This window comes from Trachymyrmex septentrionalis, unplaced genomic scaffold (genome assembly GCF_001594115.1).
Source record: "Trachymyrmex septentrionalis isolate Tsep2-gDNA-1 unplaced genomic scaffold, Tsep1.0 scaffold51, whole genome shotgun sequence".
NCBI classification, from domain to species: domain Eukaryota; kingdom Metazoa; phylum Arthropoda; class Insecta; order Hymenoptera; family Formicidae; genus Trachymyrmex; species Trachymyrmex septentrionalis.
Window position 1 is genome coordinate 2,851,847 of NW_017305683.1, and position 11,339 is coordinate 2,863,185.

At 34.5% G+C, this 11,339-nt stretch overlaps 1 protein-coding gene across 1 annotated transcript in view; it reads right to left on the reverse strand.

Annotated features, from left to right (window-relative positions):
* Nucleotides 1-8,991: 8,991 nt before the first annotated feature.
* LOC108751640 (dipeptidase 1-like) overlaps nucleotides 8,992-11,339 on the reverse strand; it is a 129,033-nt gene continuing 126,685 nt past the window's right edge. The window contains exons 11-12 of the mRNA XM_018491924.1: nucleotides 10,836-10,974; nucleotides 8,992-9,716 (exon numbers count right to left, since the gene is read on the reverse strand). Of these exons, the coding sequence (XP_018347426.1) occupies nucleotides 9,627-9,716; nucleotides 10,836-10,974 (229 nt within the window). The 3' untranslated portion in view covers nucleotides 8,992-9,626. The remainder of the gene's footprint in view (nucleotides 9,717-10,835; nucleotides 10,975-11,339) is intronic.

Sequence of the window (11,339 nt, forward strand, 5' to 3'; positions counted from 1 at the left end):
AATATTTTTTTACAGAAAATAAGCTTTAACTTTCAAATAAATATTAACTTTAGTATTGCTAACATATTCTTATCTCGTAAGCTATCATTTACTGCTCTTTAAATATATTTAACATTTTAATTACAAAACTTATAATAATATATTCGAGGATTTGTAAAGTAAATATTGTGTAAATAGCCCAACTGATTTTGTAAATAATATTTATTAGATAATGTGTGCTTACGAGTATTAGGTAACATAATGTACTCTAGGATCCTTCATAGAAGGCGTACAAATCATTGTTCCAGCAATGTCTTCTAGATTAACGTAGATAAAATCGTCGCCGTTGCGATCGTCTTCGTCCGCTCTTCGCGAAACTCATCTTGTTGCACGAAGTAACAATTTCTTTTTAATAATCGACAGGTAAAATCGAATCTCTCTTTTTCATGGAGGTCGCGGATTATCACTTCTCGCATTTATCCGGCCGAAGTTTGCAAGATTACTTTTTAATAACTTGGCCTATACGCCGTAAAATGGCGTGTAATCCATGATATTTGTAAACTTCACTTTTGGGAAGATGTTTCTTTAAATATATTATTTTTTTAAACGTTTACTTTTCTTTTTACTTGTAACAACCTTCTTTACTTCTTTACTTATACACGTATATGCTAAAAATTCAACAATCATCTATTAATAATAAGAAATCGAGTAGAAATGTTACTGATTCATTGTGGCTACAATGGCTTATACAGTATCGTAAAATTGAGTTTCATGTAGCAGAGCAAGCGCGTTTAATTAATGTAAAGCCGCGAAGGGCGAGTTACGCTATACACTTCGATAAGCGCGCAATGTTTAAGGGAAAATCGTTTCGCAAACTGCCGTCGCGATAACAGTCTGACCTTAATTACACGCGGACACGACCTCATTAGTGATGCGATTCGATTTTATTGCCGCAGTTCACGCGCTTCTACGACGATCGACTCGACTCGACGTTTTCCCGACGGGTCAATTCTAACATCAAACCAACCGAAACTCCTAAAATTAGTTTATACACGATCTAAGCTTACCTCTTTTTCTCACTCTCTCTAACTAAAACTTCTCTCCAGTGAATGTATCATTTGTAAATATTTTCCTAAGTTCGTCGAAGCCGACGAGCGTACGCTCGAAAAATGCGGCTCGACTTTCTTTAAAAAATTCTCGATTAATTAATTCCTATTTTCTTTGCATTTTCTTGCACGAGTTTCTTCATGCATACATTCTTTTACATACATTCTTTTTCATACTTTTTCCTCTCTCTCTCTTTCTCTCTTTTGTTTTACATACAGGATATTCCAGAATTATCGTCAATTTTGTTCTCTAAGAATTCTTTGATTAATTTGGATTTCGGCATTTTTAAATGAAAATATCGAAGTATCGGTATTCTGCAAATTATATAAGCAGCTAAAAAGAACTGAAGAATATTTTTATTAGTACGTAACGAAAACTTGCTTTTCACTCTGTATTTCGTATCATTTTAACAATTCTAATTGAAATGTCACGGAACGAAAATATATCTGATATTTTAAAGTACATTTATGAAAGAATCATGAGAAAAAATAGAAAATTAATCAAACAATTCGTAAATGAAAGAAATGGCGATAGCATTTTGGAATATCCTATGAATATAGTATATATTTATTTGTTCTCATATAGATAATAGCAAGTGAGTTAATCTCATGCACATTTTATGTCCGCAAGTACATCGATACCTAATTTTTATAGATATTAATGTAATTACGCCCATATCGGTATATATTTATAATTACGTTCATAGGATACCATGTACATGTGTTTTTGTTTCTCGGTTTTTCACTATATTATATATTTTCTCTCTCTCTCTCTCTCTTTCTTTTTCTTTCTCTTTTTTTCTCTCTTTCTTTCTCTGATTGTGTAAATGTGTGTATATTATCATATATATATAATATATATACTATTTTTCTTAGATAGTATGTATCAATAGTGTCTCTTGTCTTTTTTTTTTATAGCGTTAAGAATTAATTTATTAAAACTTTCTCTATCGTCTTTTCATTTTCATAGCGTCTTTAATATCTAGCCATGCCATTAATCATTGCAATATATTTTTATCGCATGGGTATTTTTCTCGCAAATCCCTCTCACTCTCTCTCTCTTACTTCTCTCTCTCTCTCTCTCTCTCTCTCTCTCTCTCTCTCTCAAACACACACTCTCTCTCTCTCTCTCTCTCTCTCTCTCTCTTTCTCTCTCTCTTTCGCTCTTTTTCTCATCCCGCCACGTAATTAAATTTTTCTAAAAACTTTTACACGCTGTACATAGTCATCGAACAGCTCGAGGCATCCTGCTGATTGTACTTGTATTTGTTGATAATGAAATTTCTGTTTAAACGCCTCCCATTCCCGCTTCTCATTCCCGAGTTCTCGCGATATAAACGACGATGCCCTTTAGAACAGTGTTTCTAAAGTGCTTTAACTCGCGACCATCACTTCTTTTTCTAGGATTCATCTCGAGCGTTCGACAAAGCGATAAATCGAAAATGCGAGCGGGCGAAAGTTTCACGTCGTATCTCCGCCGAAGTTCACTGCGGAAAATTTACAGCTATTGGCCCCTTTTGGGGGCCAACTTGCACGACTTACTCGACATCGATTCGATTCGTTTAACGTCTATGATGATCGGCATTACTTCAGCTCGAGTCTCTTTGACGTCGAGAGTCAATAAAAGATATACCTTCGTGAAATTGAAATTACTATTTTAGTCGAATCAGAGCCAGAATGATCTAGAAGCGAAAGAGAAGCCTTTTGCAACGGGGCCAGTGGATTTCTTTAAAAAATAAAAAAAAGACGTGTTTGACGAGCTAGCGTCGTGCCAACTGATTTCTCTTGCGCTTGCATTATTGACGCGCCGAGAAGCGTAGTGCAGGATCCTCGTGGGACGCGTTTAACTTTTCAAAACTAGCTACTTCGCCCGAGACAACAGGGCGGGAATCGGTTACTCGGCTAGAAATCGCTCGACGTTTGTCCTCGCTCGCATTGCTCGATGTATCGACGTTCGACCGCAAAACTTGTTTCGCGGTAAGTGGTCGGGAGTGCATTATTCTCGCCAGACGAAGTGAAAAATCGTAGCTACGGTCAGAAACGTGCCGCGTTATGGTCTCTCGAGTGCAGTAGTGAACTGACTCGTCCCTTCTGCTCCTCTGTACGGTGCATTTCGAAACTACCAGTACGTATTTCGATGACGATCTTGTTACACTCACGCAGACTTGATATTTCTTTAGAGAGAATCTTACGGAAGACCATCGCGATTTCTTGAAATTTCCGCAAAGATTCCGCGGCAATCCAAACTTTATCAAAGTAAAACCGGCCTGAATTTTAAACAGTACACACAGAAAAATATTCTATTGCAAAGGAAAGTAATTAATTTACTTTTTTTTTTTTAATTAAATAACAGTTATCCTTAACAAAGAATATTTTCTTGATAATAATTTCTAAAATATATTTATTATAAATTTTAGAAAAAGATTAATATGTGCTAGAAAGAAGAATTTATTTTCTTTTGAAAAATACTATAAAATTAATTAAAGAAGCGAATTTATATAAGCAAATCGAATTTGTTTTAACTTAATAATCTTGATTGAGAAGTATTAAACTTACTAAGATTCAGAATATATTTTCAATAAATTTAATGCTTGTGATAAACTTTTGAAATATTTGCAACAATTATTATTTGCGTATTTATTTTACAGTATATATTTTTCTGTGTGTATAATTTTATTCTCAGTCTCTGTCACCTTCAAGCTTTTCTATAATTTTCACTTGTAATTCAATCACAGTTGTTATTGAAATATGTTCCGGTGGTTTTGGTACACTATGTACATACACCTCGGTCACGGTTGGATATATTCTACTTACACGTTTCTTGTTCAGCCAAATTCGCTCGTTGTTGTGCGCTTAGACATGTCAATTTTTTTTTAAGTTAATTGTATATATAATGTAATAAGTATAATATATATATTTATTAATCTGAGTTTCTAGGCAGTTGTGTGTTTTTATGGTATATACGGTAAGGTTTATACAACTAAGATCTTTTCCTTTTCTCGCTATTATCTTTTCCTTTTCCTCTCTGATTTTTCCTCAGTTACGTCATCTTAGAAAAAATGAATTCTATTTCGCGTACGTAGTTGATCGCCCTACTCGTTAGATATTACAAAATGAACACGTTGATCTATCGGGAGAATAATGGTCGAGCTGTTCGAGAAAAGAACGTTTACATTCATCTATGCATACATATCTTTTTTTTATTAGACTTTTTCATATCGCGAAAAATGGCGTGATCGTGAACGTAAGATGAAACGTTACTCCGAGACAAATTAAACGTGAGAATTATAGATTGTCCAAACGATACGAGGCACGGGCGTATCGATAAATTCCATTTTGTCTACATACATAAATAATTGACGTTTTTCGGATACAATTTTCGCGTCCACCTTCTCGAAACGCTCGAAATTATTCCTGGGTGTTTTTTTTTTTTTTTTTTTGACAATATATCTTCTTTCTCGTTTCGCTCACATGTGTCTCGCTCATTCATACACACTCAAAATAATTATCTATAATTTCCCCTCAACTCTTGAGTCGATTTGCAATATTTGCCTCGGCGTCATTTGCAATATTTGCCTCGCGCAGAGGAAAGATCCATAAATTATTTATAAAGAATAATCGTGACGCGGTCGCGCGTTTGTTCATCTAAACGTAGTTAAAATTACGAAGGTTTTACATTACGGAAACGCTACGGAAAGAACGGTATGTGTGTGTCTTCCTGACGTCCTAATCGGTGGTATTGAGCAAAGTGCCGTAATTACGTACTCGTTAGACTTACTCGAATTAGAAATTATATACGTATCCTCCTATTGGTCGTTTATGCTACTTAACAGTAGACTGAGTAGACTATTTGGCGGTTACTTGCGTTATTGCTGCTAAAATTTATGTAAAAGGGAGCTGCGCCTCACTCTCTAATATGGTTATCAATTAATCGTAAATTTCTTTTTTTTGGTATTTTGACAATTTTCATTGTATTTGCTAGATCTCTCGGGATAAATGCATGCTGATAGCTTTATTTCGAGGGAAAACAAGGAATTCGCTTTTCTTGCTGAATCGAGTTTCGAATGTTGTCGCGGGGGACATACAGCCAACGATATATTTTTAATTAAAGACTAAGTTCATTTAAACTCATGTTTTTTTTTTCTCGCATTGCAAAAAGCATGTTCTTTGTCAATAGTCTAGTTCTTTGACAGTTTGTGCGGACGAAAATCCCGTAGCTCGTGGAGCAGCGCCGCGAGTCGTCGAAGGCATCTCGATTGTTCTCAAAAATGTGTGTACGCGAATATGTGCTTTCGCGTTAATACAGTGTGTTTAGTACGTATTGAAAAATTTCCTCGTAGATGTACAGTCCACGCTAGACTACGTTATGCTTCTTATCGTCCTCGCTCTATCTACCCTTCCAAATACTGCTATCATTTAATACGATATTAACAAAGTCGTAATCGGAAAATCTCGGCGCATCGACGCAATACGCATGCTTCTCTTTTTTCGCGATTGTGTCTCGCGATTCGTTCGATTAAAGCGGTATGACGGTCGATTGAGCTGTAGATAATGTTTGTTACTTTACTATAAATTTTCCGAATAACTATAAAAGCGTTTACAAGACTATGTGTGATTTGTAACAAGGTACGAAATTAAAAATTATATTTATATTATACCAAAAGTTTCGTAAACCTTCTCGTCTTTTCGGGGCTCTCTCTCTCTTTCTCTCACTCTCTGATACATTTCCGAAATATCTCTTACGAAATACCTATCTTTTCCGTCAAGGAGCATTCTGTCGTGTAGCTAAACCGACTATTATATCGTTTTATCGTTTTAATGAATTGTCGAGCGTAACGTACCCACGTCTTCGATTCGCAATAATGCGACTTTCTTCGATACATTTTCCTCCCTTCTGCGACATGCCCCGATTTTTTTTTTTTTTTTTTTTAAGATGGAAGCACAAAATGTTTCACGAGGCCCGCGGAAAATATCACAGCCCTTAGAGAAGTCACGAAACTATCCGCGACGCATCCAGGAGTTTTTGGTCGTACAGTTATTTTGAAAGTGGCATAAGTCCAAGTTTGTGATGCACTCTAAATTCTACTATTGCACTATAAATTCGTGCTCCTTGCAATCTGCCTCTACAAGTTCTACTTCTGAAAACTGTTTTACGCCATTTTCAAAACGAACGGCTTGTATATTAGCAATAGCTTCCGAAGAGTATAGGTCGCGTTACGCGTTGCAAGTGATTTGTTAAATCAACGTTTTGTTCTCAAAGCACTTGTGGCTGTAGGACGATTCAGGACGACGGTTCGTGCAATCGGAGCAGCAAATACAGCGATGGAACTCGAGCAAAATTGTGCGAAGTAGCGTAATAGCCAATCTATTACGCTCCGAGAAACTTGTCTATGCAGATGTATAGAAATGTATCGGCAAGTCATTATAAAGAATTTTTGCTGAATTATCAAGGGTTGTCACAAAACTGGAAATCAGAGTAATGTTAGAGAAATTGAAAACAGTTGGGGAAATCAGGGAAAAATCAAGAAATTTTTTAAAATTTTTTGAAAAAATGGAAAATTAAAATTCTTAGTTTTAAAGAAATTTAATGTTTGTAACATCACATCTATATATTTTTGAAATACTACCAATTTAACAATTAAATGCAAGCAGTATAAACAACATTAATAATAATGTAGATTGCTATATTAAATTGCTCTCTCAACAAAATATTTAATGGTTTCCAAGTCAGGAGGAAAAAACAAAAATATTGATTAAATATTATTGAAAGTCAGGTAAAGTTATGAAATTTTATTTGGAAATCAGGACGAATTATGGAATTTTAGGACGAGGAATTTGTGGCAACCCTGTTATCAATTGAATTATCGACTCAACATTGTTGTATTTTTGCTTACGTTTTCGAAACTAAGAATGTTATAGGTTCACGCCTAAGGTGTTCGCAAAATCCGATATAAGTGTCACAGTGAATTAATATCGGCAACGAGTGGCATTTACATACGCACTCTTAAACATAATCAAACAGCATGTCAAAAATAGATTTCAAGAATAGCCAATATTCTTTGTATGCGATCTCAGTTAGAAGTGTTGTGTTTTTATCGATAGCGTGTGAATTTGGACAAGATTGTTAACCTTCCGGAATTGAGGCCAAAATCATAATTATTGACGCTGGGTTTGCAAGACTCATCTAATTCATGTTAATTAAGAGAGGCACTAATTAATTTCAAGGAACGAAAATGACATAATTTGTATAAAATGGAATGAATATTTAAGTTCTTCTTAAAATATTATTTAACATGAATAAGTATAAATTTTCAGATGTAACATAAAGAGAATTGAATTGTTTGACTTTTTCGACAAAGAGATTTATAACTGATTGTGAGTTACAATACAAGTCTACCGTTTCAGTTCCGGAAGCTTAAATTTATAGAAAGAAGTAAATTAAATTTTAAAATGGAATCGATGCGCGATTAACAGGAAATTTCGCTTTGTTACGTTGCTATATCAATTAAGAAACTCGCCATAAAGCGAACGATTTGTTTTTTTTTTCTTTTTTATTATTGACGCATGAGAGCTACCTTCGAAGCCTTTAATTAATCGTTAGAAATTTAATATCTCTCGCATTCTCAAACTTCTCTCTTTGGAGATTTCGTTATATTCGCATATCATAAGCGCACTTATCTGATTCGATATTCATGTATAGGGCGTTTCAAAATTACACTGACAAACACCATCGGTGGCGAATTCATTGACAAATTTGGAGTCATCTTAAAAACTATCGAAATATTAATAATTTCTCAATTATATAAGCGATTGGATATGAGTGATCTTTCGTAATTATCTTTTAAAAGTACAAACAAGTAACGAAATCTTACTCTACATTTAATCTTAAGTAAATCTTAAGTGAACTTTGAAAGCTTTTGTTTAATGTTTATTCATGTATTTAATGTTATAAATCAGAGATAGGGTAAGACCTCTTTTATTCAGCTATTTTTCTCTTTATTATGGAACGATTAAATGCAAAATGCTCAAAGAGAGAATTTATAAATATCAATTTCTTAAAGAATTTAGAGAGAAAAGCTTTTATGACTAATAATAAAGTCAATGCAAAAAGAAAAAATTGCAAATTTCGAAGAAAAGATTTTTTTTTGGCGATATTGTTTCTAATTATACAAGCTCGAATAAAAATAAGTTGACGGAAATGTACAGATAGTACACGAATATCTATTTTTATGATTCTCGTATAACGTGAGATTGAATTCAAATATTTCTTAGGACGCACAGGATATTTTTAATATAGTATCATTAATTTATTTAAAAATTATAAAAAGTACGGCTTATCTCTTTGGTGTATGACAGTGATGCCATTTATGATCGTTCCAGATCTCTGGTCGTAGTACCTATAAAGAACGATATAAATGCCACGCCTGATGATATTTGTGTACTCCATTCGAACTATTTCGGCTTTTCTTTTTAAACGCAAGAAATCTTACAAGATTAATCACGTACAATTGTCACATGCAATTTGTCCATATTCTTGCACATTTAATACTAAATATGGCTGCCTAGTTCTGAATTTTGTTAATTTAACAGATCGTGTTTCCATGTACTGGAGACATGATATGAGAATCAATCGACCGTAGTTGGTACTAAATGTACGTTGAGAATATGACCTGTTTTTTTCGACAAAATTTTTTCGAAAATTCTCTCGATCGTTTTTGCGATTAACAAAATAATTTAAATAAGTTATGTGTATAACAAGTATTTTTGCGAATTTATCTAGAGTTAAAAATTTACGAAGCGAAATTATGAAATCGTGATTCAAACTTTTAAACTTTCAAGTTTTCCGTATTTATTATTATTATTATTATTATTATTCATTTCGAGGTAAAATATATGGTATGGCGTATGTAAAATATGCACTTTAACGTGCAAGTGATGCAAATTGCGAAATAAATAAATAAGTGTTATTAAGCCAAGTTTGAAGTCTGGACGGAAATGCCTGACAAATGATCGCAAAATTATATCCAATAATTTGCAAGCGTGGAAAAAGTACTGAGTTAAAAACAATCATTAATCTTTCTTTAACATTATGAGATTACTAATTCATCAGATATCGCAAAAATAAGTGGTGCTTGTAAGAGGGGGATAATTATTTCTCAAATACGATCGCAATTTACAGTCGTTAACGGCGCTTGAGATCTTTCAAACGGAGTCGCAGGTGAACGGGCTCGCCACGTCCCAAAGGTGTCTCCGAAGGATCCTCGACGCCATTAATTTCGAAAGACCAGTCGCATTCCCGCGCTGAATCTTCGTCTCTCGTTAAGGCGCGACGGAGTCCCTGAAGTAGAAGTCGGCAGTTCTTTCGGTGCAGATTGGTCGGTCGTTTCCATTAGAGATATCCGTGAAGCTTTCTTACGGTACGAATCCTTTGGCGATTCGGGACACGCGTCCTTACAGGCTCCAGTAATACCGCGGCATCCTCAGGATCTTCGGCGATCGTGCAAAGTCGAGAAATCCCGGCACAATTGTCCTTAAAGAGGATCAGGACGCGCCGTAAACGCAGGCCGAGTTGTCTGGTGGACTGATCTTCTCCACAGGTAACACGGCTGCTCTGTGCCACTCGTCACGAACCTGTTATCGGAAAAGATAATAATTGCTTACTACAGCAAGATAAGAAATGGGGGAACAAAATCGATCTGCGTTTGATACCATTTTTGGATTTTTTTTTTCACAGTTTTGCTGAAGCATCTAAGAACTTTAGACAGACCTAAAAATAATTTGGTTAAACTATCAAAATAATTGTGTGTGCAGGACATTTGAATTTGTCTAAGAAAAAGAGAGTACAACTTTCACTTTTTTGCGATCGTTCGGAGATCGTTTTATTTTTACATCTTCTTACGTACTTTTCTTCATGGAAACCAAAAATTATCATAATAATGAACGGTACACTTAAGGAAAAATTAGTACATTGAAATAAAGTTCATAAAATGCTCATTCATATCGTCGCTGTCAGTTATTATTTCAATCATTTAAAAATTAATTTAGAGAGAGAGAGAGAGAGAGAGAGAGATTAATAACTTTATTTTAATGTATCCATGCAAAACTTTCTGCAGCTCTGCTCGATCATTTTTTTTGTATGATTATTTTGATGGTCCAACAAAATTTTTCAAATCTGTATCTAAATTTTTAGGTACTTTAATAAAATTGTTTTTTCTACGCGAAAAAGTTGATCAAGACTAATCTTTATGGGAAGAAAATGTATGTAGCATCTGTTGTAAATTTTTCTACAAAAATATTCGCGTTATTTAGTCACGATAATATTATATTTCATTGTTTATTAATGTCTTAATTTTTTTCCTACGTAACTATTCGATTTGCTTGAAAAAGCTTGTTTTTGCTATTTTTATTTTTTGTGCCAGATAGAGCTGTTATCTTTATTGCGAGCGTGAAAATAATTCCAACAATGAATTTGTGAAAACAGGAGCAGGCGCCATAGTTACAACGCACTCAATTAACTTAGCGCGTGCATAACAAAGAGTGTTAAAATTTTAATAACCATCCAAAAGCGTTGATAAATATATTCAGCAAGCACGCGCGATTAATCGTAGTCAGATATCCGGAATTACCTAGTCACCATCGTAGGATATATGTTTTATTTTAGCAACCGAAACGTTTTTTTTTATACAGTCATCGTAAATAATGATCGTAAAACGGCATCCTGTAGCCGATTAGAAACGAACATCACCATACCTGTTCGACTTTCGCGAATACCCTCAGTAAGTTGAGGCCGGCTAGTTTCTTGATGTCCTCCTCTGTCCATGCAGGATCCTCTAACAAGGTGGCCAATAGTTGCGGATACCTCGAGACATCCTCTAAACCCGTGGGAGTACTACAAAAGGTACAAATCTCGTGAGGGTCAAACGATCTTCTTAACTTAGCTGATTCGAGGTAACACTCAGAGAACGACGATAAGTTCGCAGCGTTCGATGAGTTACGTTCAGTTTTTAAAAGAGCATTATAACAATAAATTGAATAACGATTGATTCGTTTGTTTTGAAAACGATATGAATTATATTTTTAGTCAATCTGAGTTGGTATATTTAGTGTTATAAAACTGGTCTTCAATACTTTCACTTCTGCAGTATTGTACTCGCAATTGACGTGTGTCCCACGCATTATTATAGATACGCAAGCTTTTGTGATTCTACATTAGGTCTGAACAGTCTGATTGTTATTATGAATAAGTATTGAATT